At 34.0% G+C, this 24,988-nt stretch overlaps 1 protein-coding gene across 1 annotated transcript; it reads left to right on the forward strand.

Moving 5' to 3' along the window:
• Nucleotides 1-506: 506 nt before the first annotated feature.
• LOC107806364 (callose synthase 3) lies at nt 507-20,153 on the forward strand. Its single transcript, XM_075222226.1, has 43 exons — nt 507-696; nt 1,888-2,110; nt 3,567-3,667; nt 4,099-4,223; nt 4,336-4,429; nt 4,589-4,699; nt 4,805-4,921; nt 5,061-5,153; nt 6,202-6,293; nt 6,626-6,752; nt 7,365-7,502; nt 7,633-7,709; nt 7,798-7,891; nt 8,176-8,295; nt 8,390-8,507; nt 9,132-9,466; nt 9,557-9,609; nt 9,695-9,755; nt 10,104-10,185; nt 10,269-10,318; nt 10,427-10,513; nt 10,713-10,850; nt 10,978-11,072; nt 11,183-11,267; nt 11,523-11,683; nt 11,779-11,902; nt 12,035-12,135; nt 12,229-12,358; nt 12,434-12,585; nt 13,131-13,240; nt 13,368-13,499; nt 13,699-13,767; nt 13,865-14,051; nt 14,124-14,271; nt 15,471-15,590; nt 15,663-15,781; nt 15,898-15,981; nt 16,641-16,753; nt 16,867-17,096; nt 17,187-17,984; nt 18,068-18,118; nt 18,463-18,648; nt 19,746-20,153. Exons 2-43 carry the CDS (start codon nt 1,927-1,929, stop codon nt 19,989-19,991), a joined length of 5,838 nt encoding a protein of 1,945 aa, XP_075078327.1. The 5' UTR covers nt 507-696; nt 1,888-1,926; the 3' UTR covers nt 19,992-20,153.
• Nucleotides 20,154-24,988: the final 4,835 nt, after the last annotated feature.

Consider the following 24,988-nt stretch of genomic DNA (forward strand, 5'->3'; position numbering starts at 1 on the left):
GTAGTTGTCCAAGGTGGCTAGATGGACCCTTCTTACAAGTTAACATCAATGGAATTAAATAGTACTAGTAGAAAACAAATAAGTCATGCAAATGACTAGGACAATAATCATGTTTATACGTCTCAATTTCATTGAATGTTCGATATTTATATAGTAAATATATTATAATATTTATGTGACTATAATTTTTTTTTATTAAAAATAAAATAAAGAGCATAAGTAAAATTATTTTTAAGTAAGTAAAAAGTAATGTCATTTAAGAGCACTCTAATGCAAAAAGTAACTGCAACTTAGGAAGTAATATTTATTTATCCACAAATAATTCAAATGATAATGGCATATTAGTAATATAACCAAAACATAGGGACCTTTCCATAAACATATCTCGATACTTGACAGAGGGCCCCCACTAACCCCATGTCCCCTCTTTTCACAATAAACTCCAAATTTTGATTTACTTTAACGTTGGCTCCACCCACCCACTCCCGTCCCCCCCAACTCTCACTACCCCAACCATATTCCCTCTTCTCTCTCATCACCATTTTTACAATTTTGCTTTCTTTCTTGCTAAGTAGCTTAAACTTTCAGCCTCCCCAAAAACCCACTCTCTCTTTCTCTATCTCTAGGGTTTGTTTTGCTCATTCTCTTCAACTTTCTACCTTTTGCTTTTCCTCATTCTTGAACTAACAATCAATGGTAAAATGCTAGCTTGTTTTACTTTGCTAAATCGTTTTGTTATCTGCTTATTTGCTTAACACTATATACCCATCTTGCTCTTTCTATGTACTGTTCTCTCTTTCAAAATCTTTATGCAAAATTTCACCTTTTTGGTATGTGGATGTGTGTTTTTTTGTACATTTTTTTGGTTTTTTTTGCTGCTGTGCTGGTAATTTTTTTATCTTTTGTATTTTTAAAAATCTTGATCACTACAAACAATGGTAAATGCAGCTCTTTAGCTAGAGAAATCCTGTTGTTTATCTGCTATTTGCTTATTTTCACCTTTTTGGTATGTGGGCTGTGTTTGTTTTCTGTACATTTTATTCGTTTTATGTTAATCTGCTGGTAAAAATTAAATCTTTATGCAAATTTTCACCTTTTTTTGCATGTGGGTGTTTTTTTTTCCGGTTGGTTTTATGCTAATGTGATGGTATAAATGTAATTTTTTTTATTTATTAAAAATCTTGATCACTATTTCTTGAACTAACAAACAATGGTAAATGCAGCTCTTTAGCTTATTTTACTTTGATAGATCCTAGTGTTTTCTGCTTATTATTGAACAGTATATGGCCATTTAGCTCTCACTATGTACTTTTTTTTGTATGTGGGTGTTTTTTTTTCCGGTTGGTTTTATGCTAATGTGGTGGTAAAAATGTAATCTTTTTTATTTATTAAAAATCTTGATCACTATTTCTTGAACTAACAAACAATGGTAAATGCAGCTCTTTAGCTTATTTTACTTTGATAAATCCTAGTGTTTTCTGCTTATTACTGAACAGTACATGGACATCTAGCTCTCACTATGTACTGTTCTCTCTTTCTTCAATCTTCTTGCAAATTTTAATTTTTTTCTGTATCTGGGTGTTTTTTGGTATATTTTTTGGGTGTTTTGATATTACTGTACCTGTAAAACTGTGTTTTGTACGGATGTTAATAGATGTTCAAGATGTGTCTTTTGCAGTAATTTTTTTTTCTTTTGTATGTATAAGTTGTCTGTGTATATTGTGTGTTTTTTCTGTTCGTTCTTGTGTTTTCTCAAGTGTTCTCATTTTCACTTTATGCCCGTGAGAATCACTTGATATTGCATCAGTTGTCTGTTTGTGTTCTTTTTTAGTCTTTTAATTTTATTTACCTGATGCTAATGTGATTGCACATTGAATTCGTATTCAGACCTTTTAAGTGAAGATAAGGGTGTGAAAGTTAATTATAATGGCGTCAAGAGGGGGCCCTGAGCCGTCGCTGCAGCGGCGGATAACACGGACACAGACGATGGGGAACATTGGGGAGTCAATGATTGATAGTGAAGTGGTGCCATCGTCTCTAGCGGAGATTGCTCCTATTCTTCGTGTTGCCAATGAAGTTGAGCCCAGCAACCCCCGTGTCGCCTATCTATGTGAGTTCCTGAGACTAAAAATGTTTCTTGTTTTCTAATTAAGCATCTATATAGTTATTCATTTTTGAACCTTTAATTGTAAAACTTCTAAGTCATTTTGCTAACATGATAACGAAAGAATCAGGTAGCAGCTGTAATGCTCCCTTTATTTCTCATTACAAGTTCAACAACAAGAAACGTGTTCAAGTTAGAATTCTTTTTATCCCATTTAATGATTCAACAAACGAAGAGTCATTCTTTGGATCAGTTACAATGCTTTAAAGTTAGAACTCACAGATTACTTTACTAAAAAAAATTGAACTCACAGATTCAATCATGGGCAAATGTGTGTCAATGGCAAGTTATCTTGAGAAACATCAAATGGTAGGAAAAATGTCCTCCAGAATGCTGTCTGAGAGAGTTTGCTATGGGATTTCTGAGTTTTACTTTCAGGCAGACAATGCTAGGGGCAATCAGTTTGATTGCATCTACTAAGGTCTAATAATATTCCCACGTTTGGAATGTAATATTAATGTTAATAATGTCTTCTTACCATGGTGTTGTACTTGTAGTAGGGGTGATTCATAAAAGGCGGTAATTGGCTGGTGTTGCGAAGAGCCTAAATTCAATAGGTTTATTGTTTGTATATTCTGATGGCTTTAGCTTTTAGAAGTACTTCTTTTCTTCTGATGGGTTGAAGATTTACTGGTATCTTTTTGCTGAAACTGTAGAAGTCGCTCAATATATGTCCTAAGATATGCATAATGTTTAAACAAAAATATGGGTCAGAATGGTGTAGCAAGAGTTTTTGACAAAGTGATTTTAAGATTATAAATGTACTGATTTCAAGATAATGCTCAGGAGTTAGAGTCGCATGGCCTAGGGATGCCAAAGGAAACTCAAAATGAGCTACCTATGGCGGTCTCAGTCAAATTAAAAGAAACAAGACAGTTAATTGGTTATGTTGATTAGGACATGAAATGAGGTTTTGGACTTGAAGCGGGGGGGGTCACTCATCATACCATAAAAATGAAATTTCTGGCCTTCAATTGGTTGATTTGCTTGGGGGAGGCAGCGTCGACACTACCTTATGAGTGTTCTCACTAACCAAGCTTCAAATTAGATTAGGATGGCATCAACATTTTGTTTTTACTCTTTTCTTCAAATTTGGCAACCACTGTTTATCGGCATTAATACAATATGTTGGAGTTGGGTAAAATGTCTAAATAGTAGTTAAAATATGAGAGGTAATTTGTAATGAAAGTTGAAGGTGGGTATATTTCAGTAGGTAGAATATTTGGTTTGAGTAAAGCTTTACAAATTATGAACTTCTAAAGAGGAAAATAGTTCAAGTTAATTCGGATAATGTGACCTTATTCATCTTGTTATTGTCAAATTCTGGGCATGGACATGATCCTATACAGACATGCTTTCTAGTTCTCTATTCTAACATTCAGACTCATTACTCTGGTTGTAGGTCGGTTTTATGCTTTTGAGAAAGCTCATCGGTTAGATCCCACTTCTAGTGGACGTGGTGTTCGGCAATTTAAAACGTCCCTCCTGCAACGGCTTGAAAGGGTAAGTGGCCAAGCATGGATTTTTCTTTCCCTAATAATATGTCAATGACATGTTTTATGGTTGGTTAGCTCAAGACAATATTTTCTGTTCAACCTGTTTTCTTCTATGAAGTTTACTTGTGGTAGTGGGTTTTCTTTGTATGCGTTTGTTCCATGTCGTTAAAGTTCTTATGAGTTAGCAGTTTACTCTTGTAGACACTTCTTTTCTAACGTCCCTTTAGATGTTACTTAGGAAGCCCAACTTAAAAGCTCACGTGCCATTATTTTAGGGCTATCACCTTTCTTTCCTTGTCCAATATTTGCTTTCTTTTCCCAGTGCGATTTCTTGCTTTCTGCTTTTTGAGTGATCATTAATCAGTTCTAATTGAAGACCTGAGATATGTTTGTGCCCATTTGTAATTCATGTAAGTCTGTAACAAATTTACTTCTCAGGAAAATGATCCAACCTTGATTGGAAGGGTTAAAAAAAGTGATGCACGTGAAATGCAGAGCTTTTACCAGCATTACTACAAAAAGTACATTCAAGCTTTGCAAAATGCTGCTGAGAAAGCAGACCGGTGGGTCTTTTGCACCCTTGTTAGAGATTTGTTGTGCCTTCTCATAGTGGTCTCTTTCTCGCTTTTAGTTATACTGAAAGTTGTTTATCTCATCTTTTCAAAATATTTCCAGTGCACAACTTACTAAGGCATACCAAACTGCAAACGTACTCTTTGAGGTTTTGAAAGCAGTTAACCAGACGCAAGCAGTAGAAGTCGACCGTGAGGTGAGAATGATAGTATTTTTCAACAAAATTGTTGCTAAACCTTCTTTTTCTGCTGACTTTACAAGCTCTAGCTTTGACTTACCATAACTCTACTGCTTTTCCTTGTTTATAACATTGTTTTGTTTGTGTGTGGTGGATTATTGATTGTCCATTACTCAGATTTTGGAAGCTCATGATAAAGTTGCTGAGAAGACACAGATTTTAGTCCCCTATAATATTCTTCCTTTGGATCCTGATAGTGTAAATCAGGCAATTATGAGATTTCCTGAGGTTTGTATTCACAGACAGGATTTCCAACTATAAGCATTTCTTTACCTTTGCCGTTCCCTTTTCACATTTATTGCTTTAACCACTTCTCCTTTCCTCCTTTGACAGATTCAGGCTGCTGTTTACGCTCTCAGAAATACAAGAGGTCTTCCATGGCCCAAGGATTACAAGAAGAAGAAAGATGAAGATATTCTTGATTGGCTTCAAGCAATGTTTGGGTTTCAGGTAGCAATTCGTTTTTATTCTCAGTGTTATTTTCATGCTATTTCATACATCTTTTGAGGTTTAGAAGAAAGATTATCTCAGTTAGGATGAAAATCAATATGCTTTGTTGAGCTCATTTTTTTTGTCAATTGCTTCTCAGAAAGATAATGTTGCAAATCAGAGGGAGCATCTCATTTTGCTACTTGCAAATGTACACATACGCCAGTATCCAAAGCCTGACCAGCAACCCAAGGTTTGGGACATGATACTGCTTTCTGTTATTGATGAGTGATCAAAATTTTCCCTCAACTGATAAATATGCTTTTAGTTGAGAGGATTGTCGTACTTGGTCAAGAAATATTGCCATTCTTCAATCTTTAATAGGAGTCTTGAATTTGATTGCATTGTTTAAATCTGCTTGCCTGCTGACAGTTAGAGACTACTAGATGTTTAGCATAGTAACTCTCAATGAGGACTTTGAGACTGTTAAAAAACATAATGTATTTTTGAGTTGCTAAATTCACTAAAGCTCAAAGAGTGCATTTCTACTTGGTTGCTGTTTAATTTGGTAGCATGTTTTTACTAAAGCTCAAAGAGTTATTTCCACTTGTTATATACTTATTTTGCAACAAATGTTCTTTGCCACACCTGATTCTAGTTTTGCTGAAGAAATATGTATGTGATTGATAAAAGGAAAAAAACCCTGTCTTCCTCATATTGAAAAAAATAAATACATTGAAAGTAGATATCTGCTGTGTATTTGTCTCCTTGCTTGCAGCTTCTTAAGTCCCATAGCGCCATGTTTAGCAAATTTTGAACTTCGTGGACTATTTTCCATGTTTTGAACTTTTGGAGGAACTGTCTTCTCAACAAAACCAGTATCCTCATTTGGCTTTTTTGACCTTTTACTTTCCTGATGTTATTTTGGTCCTCAAAAGAACAACAATAGGTCGCTGCAGTTAATGCTAGTATGCATTAAAGTGGATGAGAACCATAATTCAATAATCCCAATGTGTAGTCAATCCTTTATGCTCACAGCAAATGGAATTGTTAAATGTTCTACTGATGCAGATTTAATATAATGCGTTAAAGGACGGATTCCATAACAAGAATATGAAGAGATACTTTGTGTTTTGAATTTTTTTGATTGATTAATCTGCTTTGACTGGTGCATGGGGGGAGGTTTCAAGAGTTACAATAAGTTACTGCAGATAATATGTGCTTAATCCCTCTCTTACAATTTTCCCTAGTTGCCTATAAATAATGTTTTTTTTCCTTGTTCATTGTGTTGTTTTGCGTAGTTGGATGAGCGTGCTTTGAATGAAGTCATGAAGAAGCTTTTCAAAAACTACAAGAAATGGTGCAAATATTTGGACAGGAAAAGCAGTTTATGGTGAGGAGCTTCTCTTTAAATGCTTGAAATAGTTATGTCCTACTGCCTTCAGACATTAACACTTGAAGTGATTCTGATTTTTAGGAAAACAACTAATATATCTCATACTTTCATCTAAGATATTTTCTTGATTGTTGTCTATCAAAGTAGATAGAGAATAGAAGTCTGCATCTTTGATGCTTTGTACTTCAGAGCAGGATAACATTTGCCTGTAGCTTCCGTTAGCATCTCTTGTAGATGTGTTTGTCTGTAGCAAAGAGCCGAAGACTTTGCAAATTAAGCTCATCTTGCATTTGTATGTGTTGATCTTTTCTTAATCGTCAAAATTGTAGGTTGCCAACCATACAACAGGAAGTACAGCAGCGTAAATTATTATACATGGGATTGTATCTTCTCATATGGGGGGAAGCTGCAAATTTAAGATTCATGCCAGAATGCCTATGCTACATTTACCATCATGTAAGCTTTTAGAAGTGCTTATGTTTTAAGAACTTGATGGATGGTTTTTAATGTTTCTCGAAATCTGAACAAATTTTGAAGAACATATAGATTCTTTTTCTTATCTTATTTTTTGAATTCATCACAAATAAAAATGCAGAAGTCGACATTGATGTAATTAGTGGGTTCTTTGTTGCTGGATTTTGGATGAGAGCAAAGCTGTAAAGCGCTCGTACTTACACGGCGTTAGCTTTCATCAAATTGTTCTCTCACATGTTAATACTTTCTTCTGCTAACAGTTCGAGGAGTTTTCTTCCTTTTTGGTGGTGTGGAAGGTTGCTGCTTTGTGATATGAGTAACACGCAAGGTTAAAAAAAAGATTTAGTAATAATCGTAAATTTAGAAGAGAGTATAATTTCATAAACTAGCTACTCTACTTGTCAAGAGGGTTAAATAAGATTACCATGGTACATTTCATTTTTGTCAACACCGTATGTTGCATTTATCTGCCAGCTTCTCAGCTGCTTTGGTCAATTGTTTATATTTTTGTTACAATTTGCCTTTTATAATATGCTTCAGATATTTCTTGTTACATTAAAGCATTTGGATCTCACACATAGGTTTCTCATATAGATGGCATTTGAACTCTATGGCATGCTAGCTGGCAATGTTAGTCCCATGACCGGTGAAAATGTTAAGCCAGCTTATGGAGGGGAAGAGGAGGCTTTCTTGAGAAAAGTTGTTACTCCTATTTATGAAGTGATTGCACGGGTATTAGATGCATTTCAGAGCTATCTATTCTTCTTAAATCTGTTGTATTAAAAAGAACCAGTTTTGGTATTTTTACCTTTCTTTAGAACTTGAGGGAAATTCTTTTTATGCCCTTTTCTGTCATTTTCAGGAAGCTGCTAGGAGCAGAAGAGGAAAAGCAAAGCATTCCCAGTGGAGGAACTATGATGATTTAAATGAATACTTTTGGTAATCAACCTTTCCGTTTTCTGTTTTTTTTCTATGGTTCAGTTAATCAATAGTTTGTTCATTTCTGACTTTACGCATACAACTGTAGGTCAGTGGACTGCTTCAGGTTAGGTTGGCCCATGCGCGCTGATGCTGATTTCTTTTGCCTCCCTGTGGAAGAACTTTCTGCTGAGAGAAATGGGGTAATGTTTTAGCGGCAGAAGTCATCTTAATAACACCATGTTATGTGCATTTCACTGTTTTTCCGGCATTGTCAATTTATTTAGCATTTCATGCCTCCATCCCTATGAAATTGTAGTTTTCTTTACTATATGGTGTTACAGTACCAATGTCATTGTGCTCTATCCCATAAGCTTACGTGATTAATGCATCAGATTATCCGCTGTTTTGCGGAAGTTCAATAGAACTTTATCCCTGATGATATAAACTCAGGAACTAATTATATAAAGTTAATTGTGAAATCCAGGAAAACAACCCTTCTAGAGATCGCTGGGTGGGGAAAGTTAATTTCGTTGAGATACGATCATTCTTGCATATCTTTAGGAGCTTTGACAGAATGTGGAGCTTCTTCATATTGTGCTTACAGGTACTTTCTTCTTTTTGTGACCATGGCTAGGTTGTCCATTATCTTTATGTTCTTGACAATTATAATTTGACAAGGTATTGTTGATTGTGTGTAGGCAATGATAATTATTGCTTGGAATGGTTCAGGAGAGCTGAGCATGGTTTTCACTTCAGATGTTTTCAAGAAAGTATTGAGTGTGTTTATAACAGCTGCAGTTTTGAAGCTTGGGCAAGGTTTGTAAAATTCATTTCTCTTTTCTGCAGCATAGCAAACTATATTATAATTGAAGCTCTTTCAAAGTTTGCTACCTTCTGTCCCACCTTGCTGCACTAATATTTTTCTACATGGTTGGTGCAATTTTTATGGATGATAAAATTGGAAGTTTCCAGCAAGTGACTTTTGAGAAATGAAGGATTATTTTTCTTTGTGCTTTTGAGACTAAAGCTTAAGTGTTTTTTTGGTTAAGCTAAAGTACTATGAGCTACTAGCAACAATTTGTTGAACAGAATTTATGATAAAAGTTATTTGGATGCGACAATAGGTGAATCTTTTCTATTTGCTTAAGCGTATTTGCTAGCTGTGTTAGTGGAGGTAAAAAGTACCTAGCACAACGCCGTTATTAAAAAAAGTTATTTAGCATTTGATGCTCTGCAAAAAGATATTTCTTCCAGTGAAATGTGTATTAACCCATACAAATATGGTTTGATTGCACACATGCAGTTGTGAATGGTAAAAAGTCTCATCAAAAAGTTATTTGTTTATGTGGATGGTTGTTGTTTTTGGTGATCCCTAGAGCAGTGCTCTGATATTTGTTGCGGCACTATTTTTACATAATAACTTGCCTTAAAATGTTGCAGCCGCTCTTGATGTGGTTCTTAATTGGAAAGCTAGGCACAGCATGTCATTCTATGTTAAACTACGATACATATTGAAGGTCATATCCGCAGCTGCTTGGGTGGTCATTTTACCTGTTACATATGCTTATACATGGGAAAATCCTCCTTCATTTGCCCAAACCATTAAGAATTGGTTCGGCAACAACTCAAATTCTCCTTCACTGTTTATACTGGCTGTGGTAATCTACTTGTCGCCCAATATGCTCGCTGCCCTGCTCTTTCTTTTTCCCTTCGTCCGTCGATTCCTAGAGAGATCACACTACAAAATTGTGATGCTGATGATGTGGTGGTCACAGGTACATGTTTTTTTTGACTCATTTGTACATTTTTAAGAGCAATTATTGGTATGTTTAGAAATCTGATACAACTTTTATTGTCAATTGCAGCCTCGGCTTTATGTTGGTAGGGGAATGCATGAGAGCACTTTTTCTTTGTTCAAGTAAGACGTCACCAAGTCGAAGCATTTAAACTTTCATGTCGATGGGTCTACTTTATATCTGATTAGTTTTTATTCTAAATTTCAGATACACTATGTTCTGGGTACTTTTAATTGCGACAAAACTAGCATTCAGTTTCTATGTAGAGGTAATTCCTCTTATGTTGCCAGCTCTTACCTTTTAGTTTGTCAAAAGCAAGTCATATAATTTAGAAGCACATTGTTTTATTTATTAATTGTCGTTAGATGTATTAGGTTCTAGGTAGGACAATGTCACTTTCATATTAGAAGATTGAGTTGTAATATGCATCAGCTTTTTACGTGGCCAATAGCTGGCTATTGTCTTACACTCTTACTCTGGAGACACTTTTGTCCTACTATAGTGTTTTATGAATTGGTATTTGACTTTCTTTTGTTAAGTACGAATCAAGATTGTATATTCACAGAAGTTGCCTGCTTTACGAGTTATATTGACAATGAAAAGTTGTTTGCTGCAGATAAAGCCTTTAGTGGATCCAACAAAAAAGATTATGAATGTCCACATTACCACTTATCAGTGGCATGAGTTTTTTCCCCACGGTAATGAACTTGACTTGAACTTTGAGCTATTTGATATTATGCCCTTCTGCGCGTGGTCCTGACGTGGCTATTTTGATTTGCAGCAAGCAGCAACATTGGTGTTGTTATCGCTCTTTGGGCCCCAGTTATCCTTGTACGATTCTCCTCCTTGTTCGGATAATCTTTAACAGAGGCATGGTGTAATCACTAGTAGTTTATTCCAGTTTAAGCTAATACACTGGTTGGATTTACTTCATTGTAGGTTTATTTCATGGATGCTCAGATATGGTATGCCATATTCTCCACACTATTCGGTGGTATTTATGGAGCATTTCGTAGGCTTGGTGAGGTTGGTGGCTAACTGCTTCATTTCTGTGGTCTTTTGTCTTAATTTATCTTTGATTATAATAATTTAAACAATGAGCATAATTTAGATTGCTTAGTCTGTAAGTATAAGCTGCTTCTGCAAATTCTAACAAAATAAGATGATAAGCTAATAGAACTAGATGTGCTTTTTATTGGACTCTAATTTCTTGTCTTGCTTTCAGATTCGAACCTTAGGAATGCTGAGGTCCAGGTTCCAGTCGTTGCCAAGTGCTTTTAATGCCTGTTTGATACCGGAGGAAAAGGGCGACCAACCAAAAAAGAAAGGACTAAAGGCAACATTTTCCCGAAAGTTCAACAGGGTTAGGTTTCTTCCACGTTTTGGTCTGCAATATCGAATATCTGGATTTATTTCAGCATGGAACAAAATTAAAAAGGAAGTGATCAGGAAGTTAACTTGAACTTTGTATACATGTGATCGTATATTAGGTACCATCCAACAAGGAAAAGGAAGCTGCAAGGTTTGCTCAGTTGTGGAATAAAATAATAACAAGTTTTAGGGAGGAAGATCTTATTAGCAATCGGTAATTTGAAATGTTACACGCATGATTTTTCCATTCCGTCGCCCTCATTTTGGGTGTGTAATCAAAGTTATGCATTTACTTACTATGTTATGCTTTGCATTCGTTTTCAGTGAGATGGACCTTTTGCTTGTTCCTTACTGGGCTGATCGTGAGTTGGATCTCGTGCAGTGGCCGCCATTTTTGCTTGCTAGCAAGGTTATGTCTTTTTCATTTTTGTTTTATTTTCGGTCTCAAACTTGCTGGATTGGTAAAAGAATTTGCTCTGTAGTTTGGCACTAAACGAGACTTATTTCACAATGGCATTTGACAAAATCCTATATATTTAGTTTTTTCATATTGAGATATTATTGGATTAACTATTTTTGATTCTTCATGCCCTCATCCAACAATCAGTAGCTGATCTTCCTTTTTATTCACTTGATTTCTGACTCATTCAAATCGTATGAATAGATTCCAATAGCAGTGGATATGGCTAAGGATAGCAATGGAAAGGACCGTGAGCTGAAAAAGAGGATAGAGGCCGACCCTTATATGTCATCTGCTGTTTGTGAGTGCTATGCTTCATTTCGCAATGTGATAAAAGTTTTGGTTTCTGGTCGTCGTGAGAAGGAGTAAGTTTCTGCCAGATTATAGTGACTTATTCTGCCATTCCTTTGCTCCGATAGCTTTCCTCACTTGTAAATTCTCTATGTGTGTTGTTATTCAGGGTTATAGAGTATATCTTTTCAGAAGTTGACAAGCATATTGAGGCTGGTGACTTAACTAGTGAACTCAAGATGAGTGCTCTTCCCAGTCTATATGAGCTGTTTGTTAAGCTTATCAAGTACTTGGTAGGTTTTCCAAGTCCTTTCTCGTTGTATTCTTTTCATAGTCACTTTTATGGATATTTCTAGCCATCCAACTTATCTTACTGATAAATCGGGAAATTGAATTAAAACTGATTTTTTGTTTTGTTTTTACAGCTAGACAATAGGCAGGAGGACAGGGATCAAGTTGTACTTCTATTCCAGGACATGTTAGAAGTTGTTACGCGAGATATAATGATGGAAGATCATGTATCAAGGTTTTTCTCTTGTCTATAATTGTTAATCTTCCACGTTATTCGTGAATGTGACAAATAAATTTTGTTTGGACTTTTTTCTTTTCAACCAAACAGCTTGGTAGATTCCATCCATGGAGTCTCAGGATATGAAGGAATGGTTCCTCTTGATCAGCAATATCAGCTATTTGCTTCAGCCGGAGCTATCAAATTTCCTACTCCTGAATCAGAAGCTTGGAAAGAGAAAGTAGGTCAAGTTGACGGAGATATATTTGCTATTAGAGTTCATTTTCTTTTTGTAACTGTTTCCAATTTTCCACAGATCAAAAGGTTGTACTTACTGCTTACAGTAAAGGAGTCGGCAATGGATGTACCGTCCAACTTAGAAGCTAGGAGGCGAATATCCTTTTTCTCCAATTCATTGTTCATGGAAATGCCCACAGCACCGAAAGTCCGAAACATGCTTTCTTTCTCGTAAGTCAAGTTATGAGCAAATTTTGAGAAAAAATCAAATAAAACTTAGAAAAATCAGTAACATTTTTCTATCCAATTCAGAAACCCAGCTCCTAATCAACAAAATTTTAGTGGGAGGGCATTTTTGAGCAACTTGGCTGACGACGAGGGCACTTGTAGGACAAGAACGAAATGAAGGACATAGTTGTCCATTTCGAATAGTTAGGGGCTAAATTGGCCCTTTTCCCTAAAAAAAATGAATATTAATTTAAAGCCTGAAGTTTACACAGCATGAACTAAAGGATCAATATAGTATTACCCACTAAATGTCTTAATGAATGAAAGCAATCTCGGAACATTTTTATGAATAAGCAACAAGAAACAGTATAGAACTGGAGAACAAGCAATTGTTGGATAATTCTAGTAGGATACAACATTAAATGTAAGTATGTGTAGCTTATCCAAATTTACTTAAAACATGGATTATGGAATATGGTTGAATTGTTTTAGAGATTTTATATACTAGAAGAGGTAGGTGACTTGTTTCTTGATCTTTCTTACTTTAGTGTCTTGACCCCATACTACACGGAAGAGGTCCTTTTCTCATCAGATGATTTGGATAAAGAAAATGAAGATGGTGTTTCCATTCTGTTCTATTTGCAGAAAATTTATCCAGGTTTGCTTGTTGACTTGATTTATTTAGTTTTTTGGTGTTAATCACATGATCAACTGCTAATAATTTTTTTCTCCTTTTCTGGTTCTTTCTCTGTTTTTTTCACTGAACTTGTAATGGTGGCATACAGATGAATGGCTCAATTTCATTCAGCGTGTGGACTGTACCAGTGAAGACGACCTCAGGTTTAAATGGTCTCCTGATTTAGAAGAAAAACTCCGACATTGGGCTTCATATAGAGGGCAGACTTTAACAAGGACAGGTATGGAGTTGATCTTTGATGAGTGCACAAGAGGATAAAAGAGATCTCGTAGTTAATTTTGCAATATTTTCTATCTTACCCCCTCCCCTCTTAAATCCTCTCCCCATTCTGCCTAAACTTTCAGTCTAACAATTTCTAGTAAGACTCCTTTACAATTTGTTCATACATTTGATGGATTAATGTGTTGTTTAATTTCTAGTGAGAGGGATGATGTATTACCGCAGAGCTCTGGAACTTCAATCTTTCCTTGATATGGCCCAGGATGATGGTAATTGACTAGTATCTCAGAATCCTTGAGTTACATATAAAATCCTAGTTGCCGTTTAACCTGAATTTATAAGTTAAACTTTTTCTATGTTGAACAGATTTGTTGGAGGGGTATAAGGCTATTGAGTTAAACGAGGATCAGATGAAGGGAGAGAGGTCTCTTTGGGCACAATGTCAAGCAGTGGCTGATATGAAATTCACATATGTTGTCTCATGCCAGCTATATGGTATACAAAAGCGATCTGGTGATCAACGTGCACAAGATATTCTCCGGCTTATGACAACGTATGTGTCATTTTTTTTAGTTTGTCCACCTGATAATGCAATGTGCTAACATCTATATATTTCGGTTAATAGGTACCCATCCATGCGTGTTGCTTATATTGATGAAATTGAAGAACCAAGCAAAGACAGGTCCAAGAAAGTTAATCCAAAGGTCTACTATTCCACCCTTGCCAAAGCTGCCATTTCAAATTCTTCCGAGCCCGGTCAAAACTTGGATCAGGTAAGAGAAGTCTGAAATAATCTTTTGTCACTATTATCACATATGTTTCTTTTGATGGGATAAAAGACAAGATATGAGGACTGAGGAGCTTATTAAATGCTATTCCATTTTCACCACATTTGAAGCCCTTGTCATGCCAAAATTCTCTTATTGGGAGGCACCAAATTGCTTTGATTTCACAGGAGGCATCATTTCAAGTTGTTGACATCACTAATCACAACTTGACTACATGGGAACTTTTTTGAATGTTTCTTGGAAATAGAAGGCAGTTTTTTTAATACAATTTACAAAGCAATCTAGACATTATTTGGAGTAGTCAGAAAAGTATAGTGTTTTGGGGGGGTTTGAGATTCAGGAGGAACCTACAAGATTGTGAGATGGATGAATTTTACAATCTGGTGGAGATTCTGTATGAGCTGGACGCACTGAACAACTTATTTTATACATAGAGATGGTGAGAGACTAAGAATGGATTATTCACTGTTAAGTCGTTTTATAAGAGCTTATTACAGAGAGGAACATATTTTTCCTCACTACTCTATTTGGATTCTTAGAGCACCGAGAAATGTGTGTTTCTTTGCATGGTTGGCGGCGAGGGGAGTGATTTTGACAGCGGAAAATTTGAGAAATGGAAGGGATCACCTCACCTATGTTAGTTGGTGTTTCATGCAAAAGCTCGGGCGAAGATGTGGATCATCTCCTATTGCACTGTCAAGCGGCTAATTGTTTGTGGAGAGCGGTCCTTATTTTGTTTGGGGTGCAATGGGTGATGCCGGGCACTGTGAAGGAGGTGTTGCACAGTTGGCCCCATAGTAGGGGGAAGGCAAGTTCAAGGGCATGGAATGTTGTCCTTGTAGCAATCATGTGGGTTATTTGGAAAGAGAGAAATAGGAGGGCATTTGATGGGGTGGAACAAACTTTTGTAAAGTTGCAAAGCAGTTTTTTTTCCCTAGTTTCTTTTTGGTGTACTCATGAGGTATAGAGGATTGGGCCTCTTTTGTTGAGAACCATATTTTGGTGTAGGTTCTCTTTTTTTGGTATACGGCTTGGTTTTCCCCAACTGTTAATAAAATAAAATTAATTACCTTATCAAAATAAAAGTATAGTTTTTTTTTTGAATGGTTATTTTGATTATTTTTTAATGAATGGAATGGATATAAACTATGCATTCTAAAACTTGTTTTGTTTTCTTCTCTTAGGATATCTACCGTATAAAACTTCCAGGCCCTGCTATCTTGGGTGAGGGAAAGCCTGAAAACCAGAATCATGCTATTATCTTCACTCGTGGAGAAGGGCTGCAAACTATAGATATGAATCAGGTAAGTGATTATAACTACATGAGATGTTGATTTCAATCTCTCCAATTTATGACATTAAATATCCATTTCTAGGATAACTACATGGAGGAAGCCTTAAAAATGAGGAATTTGCTTCAAGAGTTTCTTAAGAAACACGATGGTGTGAGGCTCCCTAGTATACTGGGGCTGAGGGAGCACATATTTACTGGAAGGTAAACACTTCTTACAATAGTATTTTACTTGTCCTGAATCTTTTTTTATCCATATTTTTAGTATTTTAAATTGTTCTCTTTGAATACTAGTTCTCTCTTGTTTGTGTCTGATGCAGTGTTTCTTCTCTCGCGTGGTTTATGTCAAATCAAGAGACAAGTTTTGTGACAATTGGTCAGAGACTACTGGCAAACCCTCTGAAGTAAGAAATTTCAATTTCCAGTCTCATCCTTGTTTCTGTTTCTAAGTTATAAGTCCTGTAAACGAATTTTTAATAAGATCTATAAAAGAGAACTGCATTATCCATTTATACAAATATTAGCTCTTTTTAAAATAAAAAAAAATTATGTAATGAGATAGATAGTTCAATGGATACGCTTTTTCAGGCATCTGTTTCTGGTGTTGCTACCAATTAAGTATAAGGTGACTTATAGTCTCCTACTTCATTCCAACTTGTCAAGAATTCGAAGTTGTGCAAGACAAAGCTTAAAACTGAGTTAGGACCACACTGAGCAGTTTTATTACATCTTAAAACTAAGGACCGCTCGATAATCATCGTTGGTACTGGAGTACACGCAGTTGTGTGGATTTATAGATTGTCTTGCAGTTAGAGATAATATGAATGCATCAGCTTTATGAAATAAAATTGGCATTTGATAATCTAGAACTTCTCCAAATACTTGGTCCTCATTTGTCATGGAACTGTGCTACTATTAGTTTACTATGTGCTTCTCTTTTAAATATGACAATGGGTTATTTAAATTTGTTTAGACATGCTTCATTCATCCATGTCGAAGTCCTATATGAGTGTTGGCGCTTTCCCCACTTCAATATAATAACTTCCACTTTATATTTCTTCAGGGTTCGATTCCATTATGGGCACCCTGATATTTTTGACAGACTATTCCACCTTACAAGGGGTGGAGTCAGCAAAGCTTCTAAGATTATTAACTTAAGTGAGGACATATTTGCTGGTAGGTCCAAGCTTTGTGAAGTTTGAAAACATCTTTATGTTTTTGTTTATCTTTTTCAACTACTCGTACAGTTTGACATGAGAAGCTAATTTCTTAATTTATGATCTTTGTAGGCTTTAATTCTACACTTCGTGAAGGCAATGTTACTCACCATGAATACATTCAAGTTGGTAAAGGAAGGGACGTGGGACTTAATCAGATATCTCTATTTGAGGCCAAAATAGCCAATGGCAATGGAGAACAGACCCTGAGTCGGGATTTATACAGGCTTGGACATCGTTTTGACTTTTTCAGAATGTTATCATGTTATTTCACTACCATTGGTTTCTATTTCAGTACCTTGGTATGTATCTCAGACTTCACTCAATGATGATTGTATTTTTTTATTTTTTTTTAATTTACCCCTGAAGTTTTTTTTGCTTGCCTCTGGCAGATTACTGTCCTCACCGTATATGTGTTCCTCTACGGCCGCCTTTACCTTGTCCTTAGTGGACTTGAGGAAGGGCTGAGTAAGCAACCGTCTATCAAGAACAACAAAGCTCTTCAAGTGGCTCTTGCTTCTCAGTCTTTTGTGCAAATTGGGTTTTTGATGGCCCTCCCTATGATGATGGAGATTGGCTTGGAAAAGGGATTCCGCACAGCACTCAGTGAATTTGTACTGATGCAACTGCAGTTGGCACCAGTATTCTTCACATTTTCACTTGGAACGAAGACCCATTATTATGGAAGAACATTGCTCCATGGAGGTGCAAAATATAGGCCTACTGGCCGTGGTTTTGTGGTCTTTCATGCTAAGTTTGCTGATAACTATCGCTTCTACTCCCGTAGCCACTTTGTCAAGGGACTTGAGCTAATGATACTATTGCTCGTTTATCAAATTTTTGGGCAAGGTTATAGAGGAGCTGTTGCATATGTCTTGATCACTGTGTCAATGTGGTTCATGGTGGGAACCTGGCTCTTTGCTCCCTTCCTCTTCAATCCCTCTGGTTTTGAATGGCAAAAGATAGTTGATGATTGGACTGATTGGAATAAGTGGATGAGCAACAGAGGAGGTATTGGTGTCCCCCCAGTGAAAAGTTGGGAATCATGGTGGGAGGAGGAACAAGAGCATCTTAGGCATTCTGGAATACGCGGTATTGTTGCTGAAATTCTGTTGTCTTTGCGCTTCTTTATCTATCAGTATGGGCTCGTCTATCACTTGAAGATCACAGTGACAAATCAGAGTTTTCTGGTATGCCATGGACTGTGACCCCCCTTCTTTTGCTCCAAGATTGTCATCTGTTCAATATTCTAATATTTCTGCATGAATTGCAGGTTTACGGTGCTTCATGGTTAGTAATATTTCTGGTACTTTTTGTAATGAAGGTAAGACCGAATTATTTCGCATTCTCTGTTGCAAAAAAATCTGTACAACATAAATTAAAAAATAAGAGCATTTTTCTCTGCCTGAGATCCAAAGGAAATGGAAGTATGTCTGTATATTTGAAACCTGGGCTCTAATCGTGAGATGCTTTCAAATTTTACCTGAAAAATATGGAATGCTTCGAAATGAATCAGGATGAGATCAGACTTTTCTTTGCTGTTGCTTTGATAACTCAAAAAATGATCAAGACAGTGTCAATAACTACCCCTTTAAATTAACACACCCTGAGACCAAGTATTATTATGCTTTTATCGTTTTTCTGATTTATTTTTCTATATATTTTCAGACAATATCTGTCGGTCGACGAAAATTCAGTGCAAATCTCCAACTCGTGTTCCGTATTATAAAGGGATTGATATTCTTAACATTTGTTGCAACACTGGTGATTCTGATGACACTGCTCCATATGACTCCTAAAGACATGGTGGTGTGTGTTCTCGCTTTCTTGCCAACTGGCTGGGGCATGCTTCTGGTTAGTCATCATCCTTTTTATGTTCTCTTCTATATATTTTCTCGTCCATCTTTATGCATTAAGATCTCATATTGGCGATCCAATAAGATTTCCCATACTCGGCGTATATACTATAAGGCCAATAAGTATGCTTTGGTGCTATTCCACCTAGAATTGTTGATTCATTATATTAACCGAGCTGTGAGCATAGACTAAAGATAGAAATATGACAAATGTTTTCCTTGCGATGATGAACAAGTAATTGACATGTGTTGTAAGTAAAATTTGGACCCCAATTTGCTTGGGATTGAGGCGTAGTTGTACAAGGAAAACTTTTAGTGCTAATTTGCTACTCTTTTGTCAGCTGCATTTTAATGTTGTCTGTTGGTAGAAGTTTGGTAGTCAATAGTAACAACTGCACAAACTCAGCTGTCTGTACTACTATGGAGATATACTAGTATAATAAGTAATCCCCGCCTACAAGGAGTGCAAGGTATCTATCTAATCCGCAGTTATACTTACAAAGAATAGTGCTCTTGCAAATCAATAATATTACTCATTAAACAATCGAAGCAAAGATACCTTTTGAAAAGCCTTAAGCACAAAACGAAGTAAACCGTTTGGCCATAGATAATATTTTTCAGTTTTTGCACATATTGAACTTAAATATTAAATATTGAAAAACTTGTTTGAGGAGTATTTCAAGTGCTATAATGGCTCTCACTCACAACTTCAACTTCCAAATACTCTTCTTGAACTTCAACTACAAACATTTTCTTTTTGTGAACTTCAACCAAAATGTGTGAACACAATAGAGTTATGGAGATTAAAATATGAGTAAAGATTTTAATTAAAGGAGAATAAATAACATTTGATATAGAGGGTTCGCTATTGTTTGATTGTGTTAAAATAGAACTTTATAGGCCTTGATATGACTATTAAAGAACGTGAGTCTTTCATTGATCTTTTCTACACCTCGCTCTATGAGGATGCGCGCCTGTCCAGAATGACAAAGTAAAATAGCAAGAACTTAATGTTAATTGGCATTTTTGCCATTTGTGTATGAAGGAAACCTATTTGTAGTTTTAATATCCTTGTATTTGCATTTTTATTCCCAGATTGCTCAAGCATTGAAGCCTGTTGTTCGAAGAGCTGGATTCTGGGGATCTGTTCGGACTCTAGCTCGTGGATACGAGATTTTGATGGGATTGCTTCTGTTCACTCCGGTTGCTTTCTTGGCATGGTTTCCATTTGTGTCCGAGTTCCAAACTCGTATGTTGTTCAACCAAGCATTCAGTAGAGGTCTTCAGATTTCTCGTATTCTTGGTGGTCAACGCAAAGATCGGTCTAGGAACAAGGACTAGAATTACAGACAGCATTATTAACATTAATCCTTCAATCTTGTCATTGTTCATTCCCATTGTAAGCTGCCTTTGTAATTATGTAGTGTTAATGGCAGCACTTTTTGACAATCCAAATTCCATTTTTAAATTCCTTAGTGGAACTTTTCTATATTTTTGGGAAAAGCCTTGATCTCTCTTTGTTACTTTCTTGGTAATTGTGAAGTACTTTATTGACCAGTTAATAGCTGACTGCATGCCATTAAAAATAGAAGGATAGTGAACCAAAATATTTAGATAAAGTAATCTTGGATCACTTTTTAGTTTAATGTTTCGCTACACTGACTTCCCTTTGTCATTAGGACTATTAAAAATCAACTAGTCTCATAGTACCGGCGCGTACAATGTCTTAATAAATATATATATATATTTGAGTTATACAATAAAAGTTAAACAAAAAACGTGAGTTCCTAAAATGATAGATTATTGGTCGTATTTAACTAACTCAACAAATTAAAAAATAGTGATAATAGAAGTCTTTAATCATCATTAGTCAGTATTTTTAACTTAACTTTTGTTCCAGCTTTATAATTTTATTACTACAATTTCACAAGTTATCTTGCTTCCTTTTTACTTTCACCAAAAGCACATAAACTCTAGAAGACTTAAGAGGTTTTTTTGAAATCCTTTTGAAAAGTATATACTCTTAAGTTTATTTTAGAAAACACAAATAGAGTCGGTTAACTGGCAAAATATTTATTTCTTTTCACAAGCAAAATGTGAATTATCTATTTCTTTAACCAATAGAAAGTAATATTAGGAATTATAAAATAACCCAAGAAAAATAAATTAATTTTGAGGATTTGGCCAAACAGGCTCTATGTTGGCGATAAAGGGTGCCGAACATTATTAAGGAGATTAAAGTCTTATATTTAGTTGGAAAACTCTATTATATAGCATTAAGGTGCAGATTGATATCCATATTCCAAGATTATAAATTCTTAGTGACATCAATATTCCTAGCATCTCCGATAAAGAAGCCAATTTCATCTTTTCTGTAGTTTTCATGCATCAATTGTACCTTGTTATATTTTTATATACGATTGCTTTTTAGTAAATATTTTAAGTCTTATGTTTCTAATTTTTACTATTTTTTTCTTAGTTCGATTTTTTTTTTTACAAAACAATAACTATATTCACAGAAAATAGACATGCCTAAACACTAATATTTCTCATGTAATATACATATGAAGTTTATAATTTAAATATAGTACTTATAAAATACTACGAGAATGTCATTCAACTTAGACTTGCAATTACATACTTGAATTGATAGCTGTGTAGAAAACCACAAGAACATTTGCCACTACAAAAAAATTGAAGTCGTTATTATCACAAAACTACTCGAACAATCTAAAAGTTAGAAAGTTTACCTCAATTTCTTTTTTCCTTTTTTAAATACAATAAATTTGATTTCTTTAATAGGATATTATTAAATAATGAGTCTCTTAGTTATTGTCTTATTCTGTTTTCTTTTTAACCAACGAAAAAGAATAGATACTACTTAAAAGGAGTTTCTTACTTCTTGTCTTCGAGTTATTTTTTTTTTAATGCTACGGCGTTGTTTTTTCAAAAAAGTAATACAAAAAAAGGTAATTTATTCGTATTTACTATTTTATCCATTATAAAGTGCACTAGCGAAGGGTAAAAAAAGTCGAATAACATTTTGTTAATGGTCTTCGTGTTTTTGATATATATATATACATAGAGATAATGTCATATTAAGTTAATTTATTTTGAAACTTTTTCCATTGATGTTATTGTATGTACCAATATAATAAATTACTATTAATGAATGTCTAAACACCATTACCTCCAAAGAAAAGTTACCTTCAATTCAAGCTGGCCAGTATAGTGGATATCATCCTCACAATGTTGAAGAATATCCACACTACAGAAAAGAAAGGACTTTAACATAAATAAATAAAAATGTTACATATGTAGAACATAGACAGAATACATACAATCATCCCAATGTTTTATTAATTGTGCAAATTAAGCACCTTAAGTATAAAATCACAATTTTAGAGGTACCATGATATCATAATTAATCTTAACTATTTCATTTTTTTGTTGGAAAAATATTTTGCTAGTCAAACATTTTTTTAAAAATTAAAGATAAACTAATATTGAGAAATTAGCTCATCGAGCATATATATTCCACCTATTAAACACATTATGAATGAAAATAAAGAACTGAAAAAGAGATGGAAAAGTTTTTTTCTTACTACCATATTTTGGGATAATATTAGCAAAATAGTCACTTTTAACTCTTGCTATTACAATTTAGCTAATCTATATTATTAAAAGCATGAATACAATGTCGGTTTACAAAAATAACCTTATAATATTAATCATAATAACTCATAATAAAAGGACATAACCGGAATTATAGATATTAGCCTTATAATCTTATTAGTTTTAGGGCAAAATACTACATGTTATAAATCCTACATGATTACCTTTAGGAATCCTATTAGTATAATTACTTTCAAGTTGTCTGATTCATATAAAATTGAACAAGTAAATATCTACCTATTGTTTATTTTTTGGTCTCCGAATTAAAGTTTTTAAAGGATATGAGAATCTTGGTGAAGAGAAAAACATGGATGCCATATAGCATATAAATAAACAAATAGGGATGGATATCTCGATTAAAATTTGCACAAAATTCTTTTGAAATCTAAAAGTGATATTCCAACAGAATAATTAGTACGTAATTGAACCGGAAGATGCTTAAGATCGACTTTAATGGGGAAAAAAAATATCGATAGCTGATACCCACTAACTGACTAAATACAATTATATATCATAATATTCATTGATAATTATAGCAATCTCTCTTAGACACTTCACTTATGGTTTGGATATTATAATTATCTTTCCTAGCTCAATTTCTCTATGTACGTTATTTATTTTAACATAATGAAAAATAAAGTTTCAATACTAAAATTAATATTCCATAATATCACTAATGTAATCTATCAAACGAAGCTGAAATAAGTAAATTAGAATCAATATCATAAAGTAAGACAACTGACGGAAATAGGAGAACTCAATCTTTTCAAATATTATATCTCATATTTTACGATCGCTTTAAATTTTTATTATAAAGAAACACAAGAAACAAAAAAAAAAGTTGAATTATATGCTATGCAAATTACACTTAATTTTCTTTTATGAGAGTTACTCGTGGAAAAGAAAGTAAAGAAATTAAAAAGAAATTCCATTCGTGTAACGATTATAATTTTTGAATAGTTTCATAGCTCTCCCTCAAGGTTTCGCTTTATGACAATGAATTCCTTTATTATAAAAACATGAATACAATGTTGGTTTACAAAATAACTTTATAATATTAAGCATAATAACTCATAATAAAATGACACAATCGGAATTATAGATGCTAGCATTATAATCCTGTTAGTTTTATTACATAATACTACACGTTAGGAATCCTACATGATTACCTTTAGGAATCCTATTAGTATAATTACTTTCAGGTTGTCTAATTTGTATAAAATTGAACAAGTAAATATCTTTAGTCATGTAATCATATTACTTTTAGGATATACTTCTTAAAAATTCGTATTATTAATTTAATTTGAAAACGTATTATAATGTCCTATTACAAATTTAATTTAAGAATGTATTATATTGTCCAAATTCATTTAGAAAAAGGAGAGCCTATATTATTATAAAAGTATAAATACAATATTAATATACCAAAATAGCCCAAAAATATTAAACGAAAGAACTCGTAGGGAAAGGATATAACTGCAATTACATATTTTTTGGACTACAATACTTTATATGCTAACTTTTTAATATTTAATATTTTAAAATTAATAAAATTTTATCTATTAAATTCTTATTAAAAATATGTAGGAAGATTTAATAAAATCAATTTCATAAAATCCTCTGTATTGACAATATATTACCACTCCATAATGTCCAATACCAAAAAAAAATAAAAGTAATATTAAATGAACCGCATAAAGAGTTGAAATTGAGAGAAAACAAAATCTCACGATAATATATTTTTATATTATATTTGAACTATTTTCCTACTCAAATAATATTTTTTAATCAATTTTTTGTGTAATATTAAAAAAAAACTCTATTATTAAACAATAACTAAGAAAATTAAGAATATAAATGCACGAGAAAAAGAAAAAAATAGTTGGTAAAAGTCAATATCACTAATGATTCCACACACATAAAGATCTAAAAGTGAAATGTCATGTCAATCTTTTAATCTTTGAAAATAAAATTTATAGAGGATAAAAGTATAATTAAGATTAAATATTCAAAACAAGAGATGAGCTAATATTAAGATCTGAATCAACATAGAATGTATTATATTTTAATGTTAAAATCAAATAATTAAATCTTTTAATTATTTATTTAACAAGAGAATCCAATTCAATTATTTTTTAAATTCATCACATGAGTAAAATTCTTATTCGAGTTAAAAAAATATATTAGGGTACATAGATTTATTCCATAAAAAGAACGTTAGAACACAGAGTGAAAAGGTTAGTATATTATTAAGAAACAAAATGTTATACAAGTGTATGAGGAAGCACGATCAAAACTAAATCTTAAACAAGAACAAGCTTTCAATACTATATTATAAAGAGTCGAGTCTGCTATAACGGGATTATTCTTTGTAGATGATTTCGGTGAAATCGAAATAATATTTCTATATCATGCATTATTTGCAAATATCATATCAAGAGGCACGACGTTGTTAGCAATAATAACAAGTGATGTATCAACATCGATTTTATTGTGAGACCACCCACTTTAGATTTTATATACCTCTTCAAACAACTTAAATAATCATCGCAAATATATCAAAGCAGAGCAATGATGCTAAATTTATAAGGAAAGCAAAATTGATAATATGGGATGAAGCACTTATGCCTAAGTGTCAAACGATCGAAATAATTGCCCGGAGT

The sequence above is a fragment of the Nicotiana tabacum genome, chromosome 9, assembly GCF_000715075.1.
Source record: "Nicotiana tabacum cultivar K326 chromosome 9, ASM71507v2, whole genome shotgun sequence".
NCBI lineage: Eukaryota > Viridiplantae > Streptophyta > Magnoliopsida > Solanales > Solanaceae > Nicotiana > Nicotiana tabacum.

Coding starts and splice junctions, on each gene's coding strand:
- LOC107806364 (XM_075222226.1), top strand. CDS start 1,927: ATGGCGTCAAGAGGGGGCCCTGAGCCGTCGCTGCAGCGGCGGATAACA. Junction 4,922..5,060: donor AAGCAATGTTTGGGTTTCAG/GTAGCAATTCGT, acceptor ATTGCTTCTCAG/AAAGATAATGTTGCAAATCA. Junction 8,296..8,389: donor TCTTCATATTGTGCTTACAG/GTACTTTCTTCT, acceptor GATTGTGTGTAG/GCAATGATAATTATTGCTTG.